At 44.6% G+C, this 22084-nt stretch overlaps 1 protein-coding gene across 5 annotated transcripts; it reads left to right on the plus strand.

Moving 5' to 3' along the window:
• The first annotated feature begins 477 nt into the window (after positions 1-477).
• Positions 478-18286, plus strand: Ccnj (cyclin J). Of its 5 annotated transcripts, none has more exons than XM_087551286.1 (7): positions 486-642; positions 1199-1308; positions 6279-6489; positions 6929-7086; positions 14169-14659; positions 14743-14902; positions 15409-18286. In XM_087551286.1, exons 5-7 carry the CDS (start codon positions 14422-14424, stop codon positions 15806-15808), a joined length of 798 nt encoding a protein of 265 aa, XP_087407412.1. In that variant the 5' UTR covers positions 486-642; positions 1199-1308; positions 6279-6489; positions 6929-7086; positions 14169-14421; the 3' UTR covers positions 15809-18286.
• The last annotated feature ends 3798 nt before the right edge of the window (positions 18287-22084 follow it).

Below are 22084 nucleotides of genomic sequence, written 5' to 3' on the forward strand. Positions count from 1 at the left end.
TCGTGAATCGCTGAAGCGAAAGCAACAAGAAAAGCTGAGTTAGAAGAGCTCAAAGAGTACTGGGTTTAGAGGGGAAACTGAAGTAGAACTTGACAACCAAAGCGCTTTAGGGACTGGTAAGAGCTAAAGCCATTTGGAAGGTTTGGGGCTGGGGTTGGGGGGTCCGGGAGAGCAGCCCCTTGGAAGTGAGACAGCGGGCCACACCCGCGCCGCCCAGTTTTAATCGCAGGGCTGAGGCACCGCAACTTTCTCTGCCCGCACCCGGGACCGATCGGAGATTCTCTGCAGGTGAGCAGCCCTCGGGCGCCGACAGACAGCCTGGGTTGCAGAGCGAGACGGCCCGACACTAGGCGGGGGCTGTGGAGACGGACTCGCACCTGGCTCGGCCCGGCCGCCGATTGGATGGCGCGGCGCGACCCCGCTGTATCGCGAGAGCGGATTGGCAGCGCCGGGCGGCCCGTGCCCCGGCGCTGGCTTTGTACAGCGAGCCGCCTGCCGGTCCTTTAACAATGGGCGGCGCGAGCGCCCGGGTGCTGGGCCCAAGCTGAGGTGGGGGCTTCGCGGCCGACTGTCCGCGGCATGAACGCTGCCGGCGCCCCGCGAACGCCGGCCCGGCTGGGGCTGTGAGGGCCGCGGTTCCGGGTAAGAACCCGCGTGGGCCGGGCAGGCCTGCAGGAGGGCAGCGAAGCGAGAGGAGGCTCCGAGGCGCGCAGCACGGCTGCCGGCCCGCCCGGCCTTTTGTTCGTTGCTCCCGGGCCGCGCCGCGGCGGGCGCACCTCAGATCCCCAGGGTGGTGGAGCGTGCCGGGCTGTCGGCGCGGACCTGGCCTCGCGCCCTGGTCACCCTCCATTCCGGCGGCGTCCCGACAGAGTCAGGGCTCCTGCGCCTATGTGCGGGCGACTGAGTTCGAACCCAGGACTCAGAGAGCGCGAAGCGGGCCGTCGGGCCCTGAGCTTTCCGAGCTCGCACTTTTCTGTAGCTCGTGCAGCGGACGATTGCAGACTAAGCCGGAGCTTCCCAACTGGGTAGATCGGGCCTTACTGGCCTTGGAGGATGGCTTGGGGTCGGGTCAGGTGAAGATGAGCAGCCGCGCGGGGTGACCTGAGATCACATCCCTGGAGGAGGGGGCGCGCGGAGGGTCGTGGGGGGACACGGGGAGAGTTGCTGGCGGTGACCGCGTCTGGGGCGTGTCTTCCAGACTGAAGTTGCGGCGTCTGGCTGGGCGCGCCTCCGGCTTCCATGGAGCTGGAGGGGCAGTGGTGGCGAGGACAGCTGGCTGCGGATATTCACCAGGCGCTTCGGTACAAGGTAACCCCGAGACCCGACCTTCCCATCCCGGCTCTTGTGCTTCCTGGAAAGGCCAGTCAGGTTCTTTACTCTCTTCCTTCCAGGCCAGAGAAGGCGAGTTTGCTTATTTGTCAAAGTTAATTAACTTCTTCCTTCCCTCGAATGCATCAGGAGAACGTGTAAATGTGAAGAGAACTGGGGCGTGGTAGTTGGGAGAAGGAAGGTTGATGATGTTCCAGTGTTGCCATGTGGACCATGGGTGTGTGTGTGTGTGTGTGTGTGTGTGTGTGTGTGTGTGTGTGTGAGAGAGAGAGAGAGAGAGAGAGAGAGAGAGAGAGAGAGCCTTGTACTAGAAAATACCTTGCTGTTACAAGTAGCTGTTGTAAGCCCCATACATACTCCGTTCTCCAGCCTTTTGCCAAACTTGCCGTGAGACTTCAGACTACTTAATTTTCTGTTTCTCAGTTTCTGTCATCTGTAAAAGGAGAAATAACGACGGAACATTTCTTATGGGGTGATCGTGAAGTCTGATAAGCAAATACAGTAGAGGAACTTAGAACAGTGGAAGAGTATGTGCTAACGTACTGTTACTTGGTCCTTCAGATCGAGGCTATTCAGCAAGCCTTATTATGGTAGAAGGAGCTACCCTTGGTAATGGCAGTGTAGAGAGCAGAAACAGTGTACTTAATAAACACTGAAAAAAAGAATACACTCTTTTGGGACCAAAGTATGTATATTGTTGTCTAAGTAATGATTTTCACCATGTGTGTCATAAGTCAGATTTATGCGCTAGCCCTGCTTCTCTGACAGCCAGAGGAAAGATCCAGAAAGATTAACTCAACTCGGTTTTACCTTGGATGGAAAGGGCCGAGTTAAGTGTAGAAAACTTGGAAAGAATTAAAACAGCTGACTCTTTAATATGATCTTGCAGCTTTCAGTTTAAGGATTTTAGAATGATAATAGATTTGTATCGTGTTTCTGACCAAATTAAGCAGGTTGGGACACTGGATCTTGGCTTGTTGATAAAATTGCACGCGCGTGTGTGTGTGTGTGTGTGTGTGTGTGTGTGTGTGTGTGTGTACGTGTGTGTGTAGCAAAACTAGTTAACTTGGTATAAATGATAACTTTGTGTGTGGGTATGTGACAGTTTAAAGATTTTTTTTTTCATGGTGATCTCTATGATTTTTAGTTATAATATTTTATATGTAGGTAGTTTTAATCATAAGTAATTGTCAGAATTAGTTTTGTAGGTGATCTTAGAAGAAGAATTTTCTTTTTTTTAAGTTAGGTTTTGTTGCACGCTTTTACATGGTTTCTGAAGGAGCCAGGGAATAGGGTAACCCTGCAGTCAGATGGATGTGGAGGATTCCTTCTGAAGCCTGTCTCCAGCCACCTGTTGCAAACTACTTAGGGTTGCCTTTATGTTGTCTTTAAGTTCAGTTTCATGGTCCCGATTTCAGGCAATGGTAACATTTTATAAAGGATTCATGTTAACTTTACAGCTGGACAGGTCACTATTTGTAGTGCACTGGAGTCAAGCTAAATAAATTTTCTCATTAAAAATGCTAAAGTCCGCTATTAATCAGTGGTTTGATCAGTCCTTAATATGTGCAAGGATTTAGAGCAGTAACTGGTGACACCGGCATGGCCCTTGCCCGAATAGACTCCAACGATCTGTTTTTTAAGTTGAAGGCATCTGAATGTAGCTTTTCCCCAGGGCAGTTGCCATTCATCTCCTACGAAAGATGTTCTAGGTTTAGACCCACCTAATTCTAAAGAAATAGTTGATGTGACCAACATTGTATTGACTGGGAAGAAGTGAAATATAATGAACGCCAACTGGGCTAGTTTTGTAGATATAGCTTCCCATGCAAAAAGACTTACCACTCAGCTGTCCCTTTAACTGCCTGTCTTCTCTTCTTATCATTCTGCCCCATCTTCCAGTCCCGTAACTCTCTGGAAAGTATTTGAGGAGCTACACAGACAAATGAGAACAATCATAGTTTTGTGAGAAACTAAGAGTATTGGTCCAAGGAGTTGTAGTTACACCTGTTAGTTTCCTATAGGCCTTTATTTCCAAACTGGCTAGAAAGGAGACTTACGGTGTTACATCTGGCTTGCTGTGCTCTGGATTCCCGATTCGATCCTGTGATTTGAGCAAGGGTATTCCATCCTAAGGCACTAAGGAAGATAGCAGAGGGAACACGCAGCTGAGGAAAGCGTAGTTTCTTTTCCATACCTGCGCAGACAATAGGTTCTGACAGTCTGGTGAGTACTTGTACTTTCCCACTGAGAAAGGCAAGTGCACCATGTTCTTCGTGCTACTTTAACTCTTCTGTTGAGGCTGGGGATGTAGCTTAACAGATAAAGGTGCTTATGATCCAAGTTTTACCCCGAGTTCACCAAGATGAAGGAGAAAAGCAACTCTCATCTCCATGTGTGCACTGTGGCCTGTGTGCCTGCCCACAAATACCATGGCTCACACAGTGATAACAGTGAGAATGAACTCTCATTGATGACCTGTGTGCCTACCCACAAATACCATGGCTCACACAGTGATAACAGTGAGAACCAACTCTCATTGATGACCTGTGTGCCTGCCCACAAATACCATGGCTCACACAGTGATAACAGTGAGAATGAACTCTCATTGATGACCTGTGTGCCTGCCCACAAATACCATGGCTCACACAGTGATAACAGTGAGAATGAACTCTCATTGATGACCTGTGTGCCTACCCACAAATACCATGGCTCACACAGTGATAACAGTGAGAACCAACTCTCATTGATGGCCCTGGGTTCCAGGCTGATTTTACTAATGTTGGTAAGATTAACATAGTTAAAAAATAAATAAAGCCCACCAATATTTTCCAGGTATGATCCCCAGTTTACCTTTTAAGGTAATATTCAGGCCTCTTTTTCTAGAACTCCCTTTCCCCTAGGTCTTCTTTGATGTTCTCAACAGCGCATTGTATGATCTCTGCATCCTAATTCTTTTGAGGCAGTTTTCACTGTTTATCCCTGAGGATCTAAGTTATAAGTTTTCAGCTGTCTGAACTAAAACTTAGTACGAACTTCCCAGTTCTCAGGTCCCTACCCCAGTGACCACTATTCTACTTTGAGCCTCTATGACTTTGACCAAATATTTCGGGTAAATGGGATCATATTAATATAATAATTGTCCTTGTGTGTGATCTCCAAGGTTCACCCTGGCAGCATATGTCAGTTTCCTTTTGAAAGCCAAGGAGCGTGTGTGCCCACACATCTGCTCATATGCATTGGGGTTGCTGGTTCCACATTTTGCTCATTGTGGGTAATGGTGTTATGGATATGGGTGTACAAATGCCTGTCTTCTCTCCCTCCTTTCAGATATTTGGGATATATGATTAAAAGTGGAAATGTGGAGTCCTGGAGCGATTCTATATTTAAGTTTTTGAGAACTACCAGACCGCTGTCCATAGCAGTTACCTCACTTTACATCACCATTAGTAATGGGCAGGGAGTCTAGTTTCTCCATAGCCTACACAATGCTTGTTATTTTCCCTTTGTTTAGGGCTCTTTGGGGATGGGCTGTTTTTTTTGATAATAGCACTCTAGATGAGTATGAAGTAGAAGCTTGTGGTTTTGGTTTTGCATTTTCTTAATGATTAAAGATGTCGAGCATCTATTTATGTGCTTGCTAGTTTCTTTGTTTTTTTTTCTCTGTATGTCTTCAAGTTACATTGAATTCATGTGTGTGTGGTGTGTGTGTAATTAATACTCCGGGTGTCTTCCTCTCTCCATTGCATTGCCTTGGGAAAGCGTCTCTCACTGAACTCTTTTTGGCTGGGTTGGCAACCAGCAAACCCGGGGAGTCTGCCTGTCTCTGCCTTACCCTGATGCTGAAGTTGGAGGCATGGACAGCTGTCCCCAGCATTTTATAGGTTCTGGGGGTTTGGTTTGGATCCCCATGCTTTCCTGGAAAGCTTGTCTGTTTTCCTAGGGAAAATGGCTATTTATGTTATTTTCCCACTTTAAAATTAGGTTGTTTTATTGCTTTTAAGTTGTAGGAATTCCTTGTGTAATTTGGGAAGGATTGGGAATGTATCTCAGTAACATGGTCTCTAGCCTGTGCAAACAGGCCATAGATTCAATTCCTCATATTCTAGAACAAGAGAAAGAAAGCTTTAAAAGTAATTTGGCTAATAACGTCTTATCAGATATATGAATTTAAACGTTTCCTCCTGTCCTGTGGACTGTCCTTTTCAGTCTGATGGTTCCCTTCAAGATACACTTTGTTTATGAAGTCTCATTTTTGTTTTATCTCTCTGTGCTTTTGGTATTCATGGTTCTTCTGTTGTGATTACCTGTGAGGTTTAGTCTCAACGTCACACAGATCTTACAAAATGAATTTCAAAGCCTTCCATCTTGATACACATTTGTACAACCTCCCTCCCGTGTGTGTGTGTGTGTGTGTGTGTGTGTGTGTGTGTGTGTATGTTTCATGTTGTGTGAACTGAACCCAGGACTTAGTACATGATAGGAATTAAGTTATATTCCCACCCACAGAATCTCCTAATAATACAGAATTTTAAAATAAATTGTTTAATATTGTCTTGATTAGAAAAATATTAGGTATATAAATAATGTTAGCAAAATAAAGCAAAAATAAAGATTGTGACTTACGGGAGGGAAGCAAGATTACAAGATGCTGTTGGGTCCTTCCCAACCCTGCAGGTACATTGTTTGCATAGTTCCAGGAGCCTGCTCACCAGTCTGCTCCCTTTCAACCAAAGTGTTGACCTCCTCGGAGGAAGATTGTATTTGCAGTATGGTTGGCTGTGTGTGTGTTTTTCTTAAAGCCTACGCCTTCCACTCAACTATTTCTGCATTCCCTTCAAGCAAAGCATGTCTTTAAGCTATTAATTACTACATAATATGTTAGCAAAATGTTTTCTTGATATTATGAGGATATGTCTATACATGGAATACTCTTCCTCTTCATTTAGGAGCTGAAGCTGCCTTCTTACAAGGGCCAGTCTCCTCAGCTGAATCTCAGGCGGTATTTTGCTGATTTGATCGCCATTGTGAGCAATCGCTTCACACTCTGCCCTTCTGCCCGACATCTTGCAGTCTACTTGTTGGACCTGTTCATGGACCGCTATGACAGCTCCATCCAGCAGCTGCATTTAGTTGCGCTCTCCTGTCTGCTTCTGGCAAGTGAGTATGGCTCTGATTTACACAACCCAAGACGTGCATTGCTTATATGATAAAACTGTGGAGAACTCACTGAGTTATTATCAAAGCCCAGTCATTTCCTGTTATTACTTTTAAGAAATGTGTATTATGGTTGTTAGCTAGATATTAAAAAATAGTTCAGGCATTTTTTTAGAACAACAAATGCCCAAACCCTACCTCATCAAGATTGTTACAAATTCTAGGCACCACAGACAATACTGGTAATTATCAACTAAACATGATTTTAAATCTCCTAGGAGACATACTTTACACATGGGAATTTCCAGAGAGGTTTAACTAAGGAAAAACCCACTTTGAATGCAAATGACACTACCTGCTGGAGCCAGGACTACATAAAGAGAAGAAGAGAAAGCCAGCTAACCCCTTACATTCCCTTGCCTCTGCTTCCTGTTCCCTACAGATGGAGCCATTCCTACCACTGTCTTCCCCACCAACAATAGACTGTCTTCCTCTGGACCGTGAGCCAAAGTAAATCCTTCTCCTTTAGCAAACACATTCAGGAACAGCAAGGAGAGGAGTAACTAAGATCCGCGCCAGGATTTGAGTAATAGGCATTGGGTACTTTTATTATTAACACTTTAAAATTCCCACAGGTGATTTTGATGTACCATTTTGATTGAGATCTATTTTTTCTTGATCAGTGATTGACAACCAGAAGCAACTTTGGGAATGCTACTAGTTTCTAATGCATAAATGCTTTGGGCGCTGCTAAATATCCTATAATTGGAAGAACAGTTACCGAGAACCAAGATTCTTTTTCTCAAAACATGAATGTAGGCTGACTTTAAGAAACTCTGTCTTAAAGGTGCCACATACTTCTTTGTCTTGCCTGCTGACATAGGCTTACTGAACTTAGTCAGGTTCTCTGCAACGGGTACAAATGTGGCTTCAGTATATAATCTGATAGAACTGTATTTATTACCCACTTAGAATGTGCTACTAGGCCTCTTGGTGCCAAAACTCATTTTGAGGTTTGCTAGTGTCTGCACTAAAGAGAAAGGACAAGTAAAATAATTAAAATTGAGTTTTTATTCTCTTTATTCAGTAATGTAAAAAGGTCACATCTGATGTGAAGTGGAATTGGTAATACTGTTTTTATATTATTTATGCCATTAAGCCTCATTTCAAAGTAATATTATATAGTTGCTATCATCCCCCTTGACCTCAGATCTCACTGAAAAGTTTGAATCCAGTATGGCTGCTATGATAAGAGCATTCCCGGTAGGCTGTGAAGCTTCTTCACACTAATAAACCTGAAACCCTGTGCACTGTTAGTGATCATTTCCATACCTGGTCCTCTTAGATTGTATTTTCTTACTCCGAGACTTCTACTTGAGTGGCTTCTGTAAATTAACTTCAGATCCTTCTTGAAACTAAATGAATGTAAATAAAACCCCAGCCGTGATGGCTTCCTGCTGCCCTTCGTTAGGGTAGGAACTGCTTAGTGGAGCATTTAGAGCCCTTACTACACATCAACCTAGTCCCAGTGTGTGCCTCCGGTGCCAAGTTCTTATCAGAGTACGCTGTACTTCCCGAATAGCTTATTCTCCCACAGAAATTGCTTTTCCTCTAAGATCTAGACAGAGAAGTAGTACTTACACATAATTTAATCAAAGTTTCATACTCAAAGGATGTCTCCTATACAGTACTACTGATGTTTTGTGACTGGCTTTGAATTGAAGCCCTTTAATGTTTAATTGTCTACATGAGATTAGAAAAACCCATACTTGATAGGTCAGGTGTATGAAAGTCCACAGGTAACATGTTTGGTTTTGTTTAATCCCATAGAATGTACACTAAGGGTATAATGCTCATAGTAGGCCAAACTCTGGCAATCAGACATAAAAGCAGGGAGTGCTACCTTACTTTTTTTAGATCATTAATGAAAAATATTTTTTTTTAGCCTCCTATGGCTGCTACTGTCAACTCAACGATTGCTAAGTCCCACCTTGCTTTCAGTGGTTCTCGGAGTATTCTGAATCAAATAGGAAGCTAAACTTGATGAACTGTGAAATTATGAGTGACAGTAATGTAGTTTCATAAAATAGCTTACATTGTGATTAGTTTGCTTACTAACTTACCAAACTAGATAGGGTCTCTTATATTATACGGAATCACCAAGGTTCACTGTGAGATTTAGTTGGTTCTTAAAGAATTTTAAGCCAGATATGGTAGAACCTACATTCAGGCAGTATGGTAAGAGCCTGTGTGCAGGATGCTAAGTCTGCTGTTTCCACAACAGAGGAAGGGAATTTGATTCTTGTAGTGTCTTAGGATAGGTTGAAATGTAGTGCAGTGTATGGCTGTGATCTTTTATTCTATGGAATATTATTTGGTGTAATTATGTGGCAATGTGTAATTGTTAAATTTAAAACTTCTTTCTTTCTAGTAACAAGGTGTAGTTTGTCTTTGCGCTAGTTTAGATATGAATGACACATGTCACTGTCTTAGTTACTTCCTACTGCCACGACAAAGCACCGTGACCATAACTTACAAAGGCATTAGTGGGCTTGCTGTTCTAGAGGGAGGTGTCAGTGCCTTTGTGGCACAGAGCATGGCGGCAGGCAAGCACGGTACTGGAACAGTAGCTGAGTGTTTACATGTTGAGAAAACATCCACGAGAGAGAGGGGACGGGGGTCGGGGGGAGAATACCAACTGGAACAGTGGGGGCTTCTGAGACCTCACTGGGGACCAAGCATTTAAACATACGACCTTAGGAGACATTCTCATTCAAACCACCGGAGTCAGCTACTACTGGAAGAGCCTGATACCTCCTCCCTTTGTTCTGCTGTCACCTTTTACCCGTTTTCCTGAGAGAACTGCTTTTACATTCCACTTTTCCACTGTGGAGTGGGGCGTGTCCAGGTAACCCATCAGCCCTACGGAGTTGGAGCAATTCTCCCCACTAGGTCAGGAACTGAAGATTGGAATTTAGTTAGCAACAATATAGCCTCCCCTCTCTCAGTCTCTCATATGGGTCAAAAAAGCTTTGTACACTTATAAACCAATAGTCTGTTTTTAGTGTCTGATACTTCGTATAAATTCGTGGGATTATTTTAGTATTTCTTGTATTTTTTTTTTCCTTCTTTCTCAATCCTTGCCCCGCACAGGGTTTCTCTTTATAGGACTGGCTGTCCTGGAACTTGCTCTGTAGACCAGGGTGACCTCAACTTCAGCGATCCACCTGCCTCTGCTGTGCATTTGCTGGGATTAAAGGCCTGTGCCACCGTAGCCAGCATTTCTTATATTCTGTCACCTGTTTTCTTCCATTTGGATACCAGTGGCAGCTCTCCATTAGAAAGATTGACTTCATATTCTGACTGCCCACTGTCTGCTCCCTACATACGAGGGTGTATTATGAAATAAAGAATAGTTCATAACTATTAGATCAGGAGACAATTATTTAATAGATTGGGTGCTGTGTGTAATGTGGCCAAAGACAGATCAGAGTTTGTATGTTCTTGGAACTAATGCTTACCCGCCTGCCTGGGGAGCTACACTACTGAGGTGGGAAGAAGGAGCCTGGATGTTCTCTGATTTGAAAGCACTTGTAGGGGCTGGGGATTTAGCTCAGTGGTAGAGCGCTTACCTAGGAAGCGCAAGGCCCTGGATTCGGTCCCCAGCTCCGAAAAAAAGAACCAAAAAAAAAAAAGAAAGCACTTGTACTAGTGAGGAGTCAGATTGTAGGTTTGTAGGTTTAAATCACCAGTGCAGTACTTTGAGTCTCAGGTTAATTCTCTATAAAATGGAAATAAAGACACTGGGCTTATAAAGTTGTTCTTAGGAGCAAATAGAGCCACATAGGAAAACTGCAGTATAGAAAGTGTTGCTTTGTATGGACCAGTTTCCCTGTTCCACTCCTAAAGACTCTGCCTGTTTCTAAAGTGATCTGTATTTCTCAGGAAAATAACTTCTTACATTTTGGTTGTTTTCTGTGGCTTGCTTTGGCTTGTTCGAGCAGCCTTGAGCTTGCAGGTAGTTTGCAAGCAGCCTTGAAATGAGGCTTCTGATAGATGCTCATGATCGTGGACTCAAGGTGAAGACTTTCAGTCAGAGGCTGTTAGTGCTAACAGTTTGTAGCAAGTGATGTTTCCCTTTGCTCACCAATACCGACTTAAGTTTTATTTTTTATTAGGTGAAAAATTAAAGCTTACAGTTGGCTTGATTTAAGTCTTATTTTTTAATGAATTTGCTTCCCAGACCCCATAAGTTGCCTTTTCCTGTTCTTTCTCTGCTTCTCTTCTAAGCTGATGGCCTTAGTGCTTGTGAGGATTCTTTGTGTACAGTGTGGATGACTTTCCGAGTTGGTAATGAAGGGAGAGAACACTGGCTGGGCACCAGAGAGCATCGTCAGCCTAGTCACTGTGTCGGTTGTCTCCACCACGAAGCTGTCATTTGTGGCTGACTTTGGAACCACGGTTTCCATGTCTGATCTTACATTTCCTGCAAAGGGAAGACAACATGGTATTTTGTTTCTGGCCTCTGATTCTTTATTTTCTGGGAATCAGATGAATTTCCTGTGTCCTCGTTTCCTGTCTGAGTCCTTTATCGATATAGTCACATGGCTTCTGGTATTTCCTGTCAGGTGAAACCCCGATCTTTGTGATCTGTGGAATAAGAGACACAGGCGGTTAACACAGGGATAGGTGCAGACGCACGGGCTCGTGTTTTCACAGCTCGGGAAGTTCTTGTCCATGTGGTTGGGTGTGTTCCCCCGTCCATGATGGAAAGGTTCCTAAGAACTTAAGACTGGATTAGAACCCAGTGTGGTTATTGTGCAGTGTCTCACTTGTCTATTTTCACAGGGTCTTACTGTGTAGCTGGCTGACTTGACGCCTCCTAGGTGGACCAAACTGGCCTAAACCACCTGCTTCTGCTCCCAAGAACTAGGATTAAAAGCCTGTGCACTGTGCCTGGCATAAAATTTATTTTATTTTTATTTTACGCGCATTAGTGTTTTGCCTTTATGAATGTCTGTATGAGGGTGTCGGATTCCCTAAAGCTGGAGTTACAGACAGTTTTGAGCTGCCATTATGGGTCCTCTGGAAGAACCAGAGCTCTTAATGGGTAAGCCGTCTCTCCAGCCCATGCAGTTTATTTTTAAATTTGAAAATCAGCGTATAGACTCCTAACACTTATAGCTGAATATTTATAAACATAGATACAGTCTGCCATCCTGATAGCTGTCCCATGTAGTCTGGCGTTGTGCTTTGGTTTGGGAATGTAAAAGTCGTCCGTCTGCCCTTCAGTTTTGGTTTCACTCACCTTACTGTCCTTGGGTGAACTGGCTAACCTTACGTAATGCCTTGGTCTCTTGAGCTTGAAATTGACCATAAATAGTTTTTATTTTTTGATGATGAAAGTTTCAAAGGGGGAATTTGAAACCCCCTTGATCCTTGAATTATGGTGAATTATGGTATATTAATGTTTTCAAAGCAACTTAAAATATGACATAAATAAACTCATTAACTTTTATAACATTTCTTTGAAGTGTGCAGCCAGTACTGCTGCTACCCAATTGGCCAAGTGCTTGAAAGCCTTAGTGACTCATGGGAGACAGCAACCACCTGCACCATTCTCCTCCACCGAGCTTTGTGATTACTCTGGGAACAGTAGCTTCCTTTCCTGCTCAGTGGTAATACTGAGCACCACTGTAATGTGAAGACCACTGTCGTGGTATTGTAAAATGCCATTTTCACATGACTTGAACTGGGAGAGGCTGTCTGGATCCTTAAAGTCTGCATTATTAAGTTTTCCTCCTCAGCAGTAATATTTAGAATGGTTTCGAGCTGGAGAGATGGCGGCAGCGGTGGGGTGGGGTGTATCTGGGATTCTGATACTCCGGAGACCAGCCTGGGCAGTGTAAATTGTGTTTTGAAATTAAAATTGAAAAGGGCCAGCAGTGTCGTTTTGTAAAACAGTTGCTAACGTGTGGATAAAGCTCATTCAAGAGCAGTTGGAGTTTAGATTTAAAGAAGTTCACATTCTCTCTAGAGCAAGAATAGCTGTCTCCTGCTTCTTTGGGTTTAAATTTTTTTCAAAATAGCTTAGCACTTCCTGGTGTCAGGGACACATCTTCCTAGCCCTGTTCTGTTCCCTAAGCAGACTCCTAGGTAAGCAGCAGGATTTTCTTTATCTCCGAGATGAGCCAGTGTGAGCAAAGCCCCTCTGGCTACCCACCACCAGCACACCGGCCCGCCCAGTGGCCCTGGCCTCTGCCATCTGTGGTACCAGCTTTAACCAGTGTTACAAATCCAGCCCTTCAAGAAGAGACCCTTCACCAGGAAATATTAGTTTCCTTGTTTATAAATGGGTAGATTAAAATTACAAGGTTTCCAAGGAAAGCAGATGATATTGAGATCATTGTCAAGATATTAAAACAATTTTATATATAATAATGTGTGCTTCTGGAAAATAACTTTCTAATAATAGTTTTGAAAAAGAATTAGTGTATAATCCCTTGAGAGAAATCTATAATTATAATTTTTTATCTTCAGTGTAAAATAGAACACAGTTCTGAGAGAGTGTGTGCTATAGTCCCAGTCTCTGTTCTTCTGTGAACCACCATGTCCCAGAGACAGACGTACCCAAGGGCATGCTTTATGCATAGGAATGTTTATTTGGAAATGGAAATGGAAGCTGTTTCATAATCCATAGGAACATTTTTCTTAGGTAGAAAGGAAAGCTTACCCCTCACCGTGAATAGTTGGAACATCAGTTGGATATGTTCTGAGAAGTTAATGCTTCAGATAATGAGCTCCACAGTGTGACCTTCACTACTGTTCTGCTTTGCTAAGGGATTTAAAAGAGGATAAGAATCTTCCTCCCCTCCCTCTGGCTTTCAAACAGTACTAGAGGGAAGGGAAGCACCACCTTGGGGTTATGTGTGCTTTGTGGCGATCAGAGGACAACTTTGTGAAGTTTGATCTCTGCTTCCACCCTTGGGGTTCTGGGGGTGCACTCAGGTTTCCAGGCTTGCACACTGAGCACCTCTCCCCACTGAACCACCTCAGTGAGCTTTTCACTATGTAGTCTGTATTGTAGCCTCTTACTTCCTGTTCTGTGTCAGCTTACCAAATGATTACAGGCACACGTGCTGTGTGCATGCACCACATACCTAGTCCCGCTCTGTTTCTTAAAAACACATGTACAGAAAAGAGACTTAGCAGTAGGCTTACTCTTTGTGCTTTTGTTTGTGAAATAGAAGTGCCTGTATTAGACACATTTACTCGGTTTTCCCTCCGTCGTTTGTTTTTCTCTGCTCTTGAGATTATGCTGAAAACTTGCCAAGATTAAATATAGTTGGTGCTGACTGGTTTTCAGAAGAAGTTAAGAACTACTAGCTCAGGGGTTGGGGATTTAGCTCAATGGTAGAGCGCTTGCCTAGCAAACGCAAGGCCCTGGGTTCGATCCCCAGCTCCGAAAAAAAGAAAAAGAAAAAAAAAAAAAAAGGTGTAAAGAACTACTAGCTCAGTGGCCGAGCATTCGGCCACGTAAAGTTCTCATGTTAAATTCTTGACACTAAAATAATGTTCTCCAATTACCCTCTGCCCACAAAAACCCCTGGCCTTGTTAGCACATGGACTGTTCCCTTTGTGCCACAGGGCACACTTCAAGTATATGCACATGTTGTTTTCAGAGAATGGTTAAAGGTCAAGGGTGGGGACATCCTAGGAAGAGGATGACACTGGACAGAAGAGCGTTCTGGTGAAGTGCATCTGTAGGACACAGAGGAGACTGTTCTTAAACCTGAGTCCTGCTGGCACATCCCATTTAGCTGGCGAGACCTCCGAACAGCACTTTGCTAACATTCCCACTCCTCTTTACAAGGCAAATTTGAAGAGAAAGAGGACAGCGTGCCTAAGCTGGAGCAGCTCAACAGCCTGGGCTGCATGACTAATATGAACCTGGTGCTGACGAAGCAGAACTTGCTGCACATGGAGCTCCTGCTCCTAGAGACCTTTCAGTGGAACCTCTGCCTTCCCACGGCTGCCCATTTCATTGAGTATTACCTCTCTGAGGCAGTACACGAGACAGACCTTCATGACGGCTGGCCGATGGTTTGCCTGGGAAAGACTAAACTTTACATGGCCAAGTATGCGGACTACTTCCTGGAAGTGTCTCTGCAAGGTGAGTCGCTGAGAGCGCCCTCGTGTGACTGCGTGCTGACTCACGCGTTCTTTTGCTCAAGTTCCTTTTTGATGTCTCCACAGATTATGCCTTTCTAAATTATGCACCTTCTTTAGTAGCTGCTGCATGTGTGGCTTCTTCGAGGATTATCCTTCGTCTGTCTCCAACATGGCCCACAAGACTGCACCGTCTCACTGCTTACTCCTGGGACTTCTTGGTGCAGTGCATTGAGCGGCTGCTGCTGTAAGCCTTTTTGCTCTTGCATTTATAGTTTCTAGGTGGCATTTTCCTTTGTGTATGTATCCTAAAAGTTACTTCTCAGAGGCTCGGGGTTCTCAGAGCACTTCTGTCAGTCGCTCGCTACTGTGAACAAACGGGCTCTGCAGCCCAGGAGCCCTCTGCTGTGACCCTGTCACTGCTATGACCCTCAGCACTTGGCAGGACAAGGAGCTGTTGTTGTATGTCAGCAGACCCACAGCACTGAGTCCAGGCCACTCTTACTCCGTTCCCATGTCCATACCACTGAATTTAAGAGTTGCCAGGGTGTAACCTAGAGTCCCCAAAGCCACCAGCACTGCTCATGTCAAGATGGACACTTGAGAAGGATACAGGGAAGGTGTGACTTGCTGGACTGACAGTGACCTGGGTGGCAGCAGTGGTGGTTTGTGGAGAGAGCAGTGGCGGGGGTGGAGGAGGGGCTTCGCTGTGTTCTTGCCAGGTGCTGTTACTGTTCCCTTTCTTCCTCTCAGTGCTCACGACAATGACGTGAAAGAAGCAAACAAACAGAGGGGACAGTCGGCTCCTCAGTCAGCACAGCTGACTGTGTTCCAGACAGCGCAGCCCTCACGGCCAGTTCACTTCCAGCAGCCTCAGTATCTTCATCAGACCTCCGTGCAGTATCGACATCCTGTGTCAGAACAGCCAAGCCGTCAGCAGATTGTGTCTACCACACACACCTCGTCTTACACGCTGCAGACTTGTCCTGCCGGCTTTCAGACCAGTGTTCAGGGCCTTGGCCACATGCAGACTGGTGTTGGGATGTCCCTGGCAATACCAGTGGAAGTTAAACCCTGCCTCAGTGTTTCCTATAACCGGAGTTACCAGATAAACGAGCATTTCCCATGCATTACCCCATGCTTTGAGAGGTGATGACGTATGTGTGCGGGTCATAGATAACCCAGACGGTTCTGAGACGGAGAGCTCTGGAGCAAGCTCATGTACTCCTCTTCAGAAGGAAAGGATACAAATAGTACCACAGAGCAATGGCCCCAGCACCAGAAGACTGAGTATCCCTTTCAGTACCATGAGTACCTAGGAGGACTTGGAAAGTAGTGACATGTGTCAAATCCTATGTGACAGAAATGTCCCAGTCCTTGGCTGATGGTTCAAATATTTCGAAATGCTCAATACAGCAGAAAATTTGCCATTCTAAGATTTGACCTGTGGTGGGCTTTGGCCTTATGCTGGCATACATGTCAAAGACTTAGTGTTTGTCTGTGGACTTGCCAAACCATCTTCTATGAAGGAAAGTTACAGTATTAATTTTTGAAGAATTGTTTTAATCCTGCAGCTCAGAGTTTTGTGACCTACTGGTAGGTTTCTAAATTCAAACTCATCGGTTGCTAAGTATACTAATCTGTGCAGTTAAAAAATCCATATGATTTTATATAACTTCATATCATAAATATAGGTGCTGGATTTATATACTACAGTTAGAGGCGAAGCAGATACATACCTTGAAATCATGGTCATAATTTTCGTTTTGCTCTGCTACCTTTCCCCCTAAGTGGTCAGCCCCGATTCTTCAGGGTTTAGCACATCTAACTCAGGGAACTTGTAGTACTTGGAAACACTTAGTTGTAACCAACATGCCTTGGGAATGTTAGGACATGAACTACCTGTGTATGGCTGCAGTGCCCCTGCTGGGATGAGACTAGATCATAGCACAGGACGAACGACATGGGTCCTGAGTTCGTGCATGGACGGCGTGCGCATCACGCAGTGCAGTCAGAGGCCTGTACTCAGATTGGTTGTCACTCGTAAGACAGTGTTCAGGGGAAGGCCTCCTGGAAAGGGTCAGTGCTAGAGTGGAGTCGGGTAGGATTGTTCTGGAGTTGAGGGTGGCTAGGGTCGTCCTCAGGTCGGGCTGGTGCCGCACTTTGTGGGGAGGGTGGTTCTTGAGCACCCTTGGGATCCAGAAAGTCAGGGCAGGGCATTGACTCCAATAGCTGCTTTCTGTGGTTGACTGTAACTACGCAGGGACAACTCACTGTACTGGGCGTGAGTGAAACAGCAACAGTCGTCATAGCAAGGGCAATCTGGCCGTGAGGTACCGTCAGGAGGTGGGGAGGACAGACGTGAGAAGTGATAAGCTGTGAGTCTGGTATACTCTTAACCATGGAAGAGCAGAGAGCTGGTGGAGGGAGACTTCCTGGCTTAAGACGAGTCAGATGTGTGTGTTTTTATAAGAGAGCACTTGAATAGAAGGGAAACTGTGGCCGCTGAGAGACCATAGTGGGTATTGATGAGAGCTCACTGTAAAGATGTGGATGTGCAGCAGGAGTCAGTGGCCTTTGCTGGGAAGGGAAGGGTAGGGCAGGGCAGGGCAGGGCTCCACAGCGTGGTGGACTGAGAGAGGAAGCTCCGGTGGAGAAGTGCGGTGGGTAGCTTCTGCCAACAGGAATTCTTAGAGAAATGTTTTCCTTAAAAGGAAGCTAACTTTTATATTTAGCGTACATAAGGCATGGTGTGGACTTACTAGTCAGTGATGAAAACCACTCAGGTAAGAACACTCGTGAATGGTTTTCAAGCGTGAAAACTGTTGTAGGAACGTATCGCTTTTCCTCTTTAAAATGGCTGCTAATTGGATTTTATAAACTCTTAAGAAAACTTGAATTATTAGGAGGAAGTAGGTTCAAAAGATAATGTATCTTTCACGTTCACAGATAGAGCCCAGCAACATGGAGTCCAATTTTCAGTGTTGTAACTACCTCAGTAATGCTATGAATGTAAGAGATTGGGATAGAATCCTAACTTGAAACAACAGTCAGTGCCTGTGGTAACTTAATGTCCTGTCAGTGCTTTTATTGATTGGTTATGTGTCATTCTTGTTGTCAAAGAATACTTGCCTTTTTTAAAAAGCTTATTAACACTTTCCAGTTTATATTTAAAAAGCTAAAGAACACTGGATTAATCCTTCTGGGGGTGGAGTCAGATAATTCATGACTATTGCTGCATTCCCGGATGGGGAGGCTGGAGAATCATGACTCTTTCTAAAAACAGCAGGATTCAATATAAATGCAACTCAACGACAGTTAGCTGGGGGGTGGGAGTGTGTGAGTTTCATTTTGTTTAATTTATTAATTAGTCTTAAAGGTTTTTTTCTGTTTTGAGATTACTGGACCATCATTAAATGTGTACTGTGAAAAGATTAATGATGTGTGTAAAGGACTTAACCAGAGTCCATGAAATAAACACTATTCAAGTACAAAATGCAAACCAAAATATCTGTGCTCTGACTAACTACACACAGTGAGTACAGTGCTGGGTCTACACAGCAGGGTCTACACAGCAGGGTCAGTGAGTGCTGTGCACTTGATTTTAAAATAAAAGTCATTTTCACTAAAACGATCGCTTTTGTTTTAAATATGGGCTGTGCTGTCATGTGTGTCAAACTCGCAGTCACAAGTAATTTAATAAGAGGTACCCAGATATAAAACATTGTTCAGGGGCAGGAAACATTTGTTCTTTTGTGTATTACATCCTGAGCATTGAAGCCATTAGAGTTTAGCAGACAACTCTGTTGCCTTAAAATGAGTTGTGTGTTAGGAACTAAATTTTTTTTAATTGAACATAGATTTTTCATATAACATATTCTGGTAAGTTTTCCCTTATTTCCCAGATCCCTCCCACCTATTAACTCTTTATCTCAATCTTTAGAAAACAAACAGGAAAAATAAAAAAAGCAAAAACACAGGATAGAACAAAACAGAAAAAAGCAACACACGCACACACACACATATGCACACACGCAGAGACGGGGCACACAGAAAACCCATTAAAGCATGAAATCAGAAACCAGAATATATAAGTAAAAGACCAGTAAGGGGAAGACAGCCAAATCATCAGGAGACAGACAAGACAAAACAAAACCTCCCAAAGCATCATTCGTTCATTCAGAGTTGACCATCTGCTGGGTGTGGGGCCTGCCCTTGAGTGTGGTTTGTATACTCAGTGAGACTCCATTGAAGAAGATAATTTTTCCTTTGTGTGCTGGTGTCTACTGGGGATAGCTTCTTGGTTAGAGATGGGTGTGTGAGAGTCTTGGCAATGAGTAAACCTTTTTATTCACCTCAGGATAAATATTGTTTGTTACTTAATTTAGCTGAAGCCTAAGCAGGTTTTGATGCCGCATTAGCACCTGCTCTTATGAGGTGTCCCGAAGGGCTGAATTTAGGAAGCAGGAAAAGGCGTGGCAAAGTGTTCTAAACGTTCTCAATGAGCCAAGCTTTGCACTGTGACCCGAGCTGAGGAGACGGGATGCTGAGCAGCTGCTTCTGAAGCAGACAGTGAGACCACCACTCGGCCCTCCCACGGGCAGCTTACATTGACCTTCATAACTTGGCACATTAGTAACAATGAGCCGTAGAGTCTGGGACTCTGTTTAATAATGGTGGTTTAGGAATCACTCAAAATGCATTTTAAAATCCTCGTTTCTTTTTTTTAAAGTAGTAAAAGTACAATCAGTTGATAGCACACAGCTTGAAGTCACTCTGTCTGGAAGGGGTACAGGCTGCTACTTCCCCCTGCCCCACTGTATTCTTTACATTTGTTCCCAAGGTGTCAGAGACTCACTGCCACCCTGACTTAAGGGACTTCTTAAACTGGAGTCATGGGCCTCAGGCATGCTCTGCAGCTTAGGGAAGAGAGGAGATAGCCTCTGTCCCTAAAGTTCTGTCAAAGCAGAGATCTTGTCTCCCGGTCCACGGTACCATTTTTGTGCACTCTGTTGACTTGCTATGCTTCCACAGGTAGGATGTGTTCCTTTTCCTTTTTAATAACCTTCCGTTTTAGAACAGATTGAGCTTTTCAGGATCCCCATATATCCCACACCCAGTTTCCTCTCATTCATCGTACACTGTGTAACACATTTGTCACCATGAACCGATACTGGGACATTATTGGAAGTCTGTATTTTAGTATTCTATGTCTGAGTTCATGTGCATCTGTGTGTGGAGGCCAGAGGATTACCTTAGGTATCTTTAATTGATCTATACCATTTGGGGAGGTGGGGGGTGAGAGATGATTTCTAACTGAACTAAAGCTAATTGGCTAGACCAGGTAGCTAGCAAGCTCCGGAAGTTCTGTCCCTAACCCACAAGGATGGGATTACAGACTTGTATTGTTGAATCCATCCAACCTACCTCCCTCCCTCCCTCCCTCCCTCCCTCCCTCCCTCCCTCCCTCCCTCCCTCCCTCTCTCCCTCCCTCCCTGTAAATGTGTATGTGATGAGGGGGACACGTGTATGCATGCTTGTGTAGGCCAGAGGTTGATGTCAACTGTCTTCCTCAATCATGAGGAGGGTTGCTAACTCAACAAGAGGTGCTGGAACCCTTGGAGATGGGGCCTATGGATGGGAGATAGGAGTGAACTCTTGAAGGGGATGTTGGGACTTCTTTCTCTTCCTCACTCTTTGTTTCTCAGTTGCAACAGAATTCTGACTTACATGGTCCCTAATATCTCTCCTCCATTATAGTTTCCTACCCAGCATATCACATTTAGTAGTTAGATTTTTTTTTTAAAGCAACTCTGGGTTATAACAGAATCTCAGTGATGATTTTGACAGTTTTGAGTCAGGTACCTGAATACATTTTCTTATGGACTTTTCTTTATTTATCTTTGAATGGCTTATGGCTGTGGAACAGGCTTATGCCGACCTAGAAGGAGGAGTATTCTGATCGTAATGAGGGTGAGGGTGAGGGTAGGCTAGCACTGGTCTGTGGTGCTTTGAAAGGGAATGTGAGCGTCGCAGGATGTCCATGCCTCCGGGCTTGTGATGTCACACAGTGGGAGATGAGAGGAGACTGTAAGCATGAGGAGTTCTGCACGAATGACATCAGGAAGTAGAGGTACACAGTGCTTATATACAGATGTGAACACCAAGAGAGACTAGAATGGATAAACTAATTCTTCATTATTTACAAAGGTGACTTACAGATAGCAAGATGCTAGCTGAATAAATAAAACAGGCGATCATACAATCATGGTATTCCACAGATAGAACTCTAAGAACAAAACTACAAATGTTATTAAAAGGAATACAGAAAAAAATCGACTACCCATTAAATATTTTTTTCAAAAGTTCAAGTGCTGGCAGCCCTGCCTCTTGCCTGCCATGCCGTGGCATTGATATCTCCTCCCCTCTTTTACCCTCACCACCAGTGGCAGGCCGGGGAGAGCATTTGGAAGAGCAGACCGTGCCCCTCACCTGGGCAGCACAGTAAAGCTGACACAGGATGTGGGGACTGTGGGTGAGCTGCCCCACCCCCACCCACTGAGAGCATGAGTGTGAAAGGGCTGGTCCTGTCTCTTGTTTGCTGGGTGGTGGTGTAGACAAGGAGAGACACCCTCTTCCCTCATTTCTTACCATCTATGGCAGGCGGGAGAGCTGTATAGGGGTTATGAGAGTGGGAGGACTAGCCATGTCCCTCACAGCACAACATGGAGAGCAGTTGTCTCTGCACCTCACCTGGGCAGCAAGGTAGAGCTGGCCCTGGTTTCAGGGATTGCAGGTGAGCTGGCTCCAAGGGCGTCAAGAACGTGAGACCTGGAGAGCTGAACATCTCTGCTACCTCTCAGGCCCAGATCCACGGCGTTGAATTGGCTTACCTCAACATCTACCGTATGGACGAACTGATGAAATGTTACAGTGCATTGAGGGGAACTACAGGATCTCCACGACACAAGGCAACAACAGAATGTCTGAGAGGAGCAACAGTGAGGATCCAGTATTGGCAGAGTAGCAGAAGCCAGAGGCCTCTTAGCAAACCAATGAATCATCACAAAAAAAAAAAAAAAAAAAAAAAAAAAAGAAGGCAAGCAAAGAAGTGTTGACAGAAGAAAATACTGTGGGACACACTGACACATTACAGCTTCCCGTTGTTGTAGGGGAGGTTGCAGGGGTGGGGGGCCAGGTAGGAGAAGAGGAGATGACTGGGATTAGAGTGCATGATGGGATATTCACAAAGAACCAATAAAAGGTTTTTTAAATGTGTAAACAATTTGAGACAAAACAGTAATAAATCAATATAGCATTTCTTGTAAGAAATGTTACCTAAAGAAAAATTCAAGAGCTGGGAGTTTAACAAAAGATAATACAACTTAAGTCTAAAAGTAGCAGATCAATGTAATTCAGGGAAACAATC

Source organism: Rattus norvegicus, chromosome 1 (genome assembly GCF_021556685.1).
Source record: "Rattus norvegicus strain SHRSP/BbbUtx chromosome 1, alternate assembly SHRSP_T2T, whole genome shotgun sequence".
NCBI lineage: Eukaryota > Metazoa > Chordata > Mammalia > Rodentia > Muridae > Rattus > Rattus norvegicus.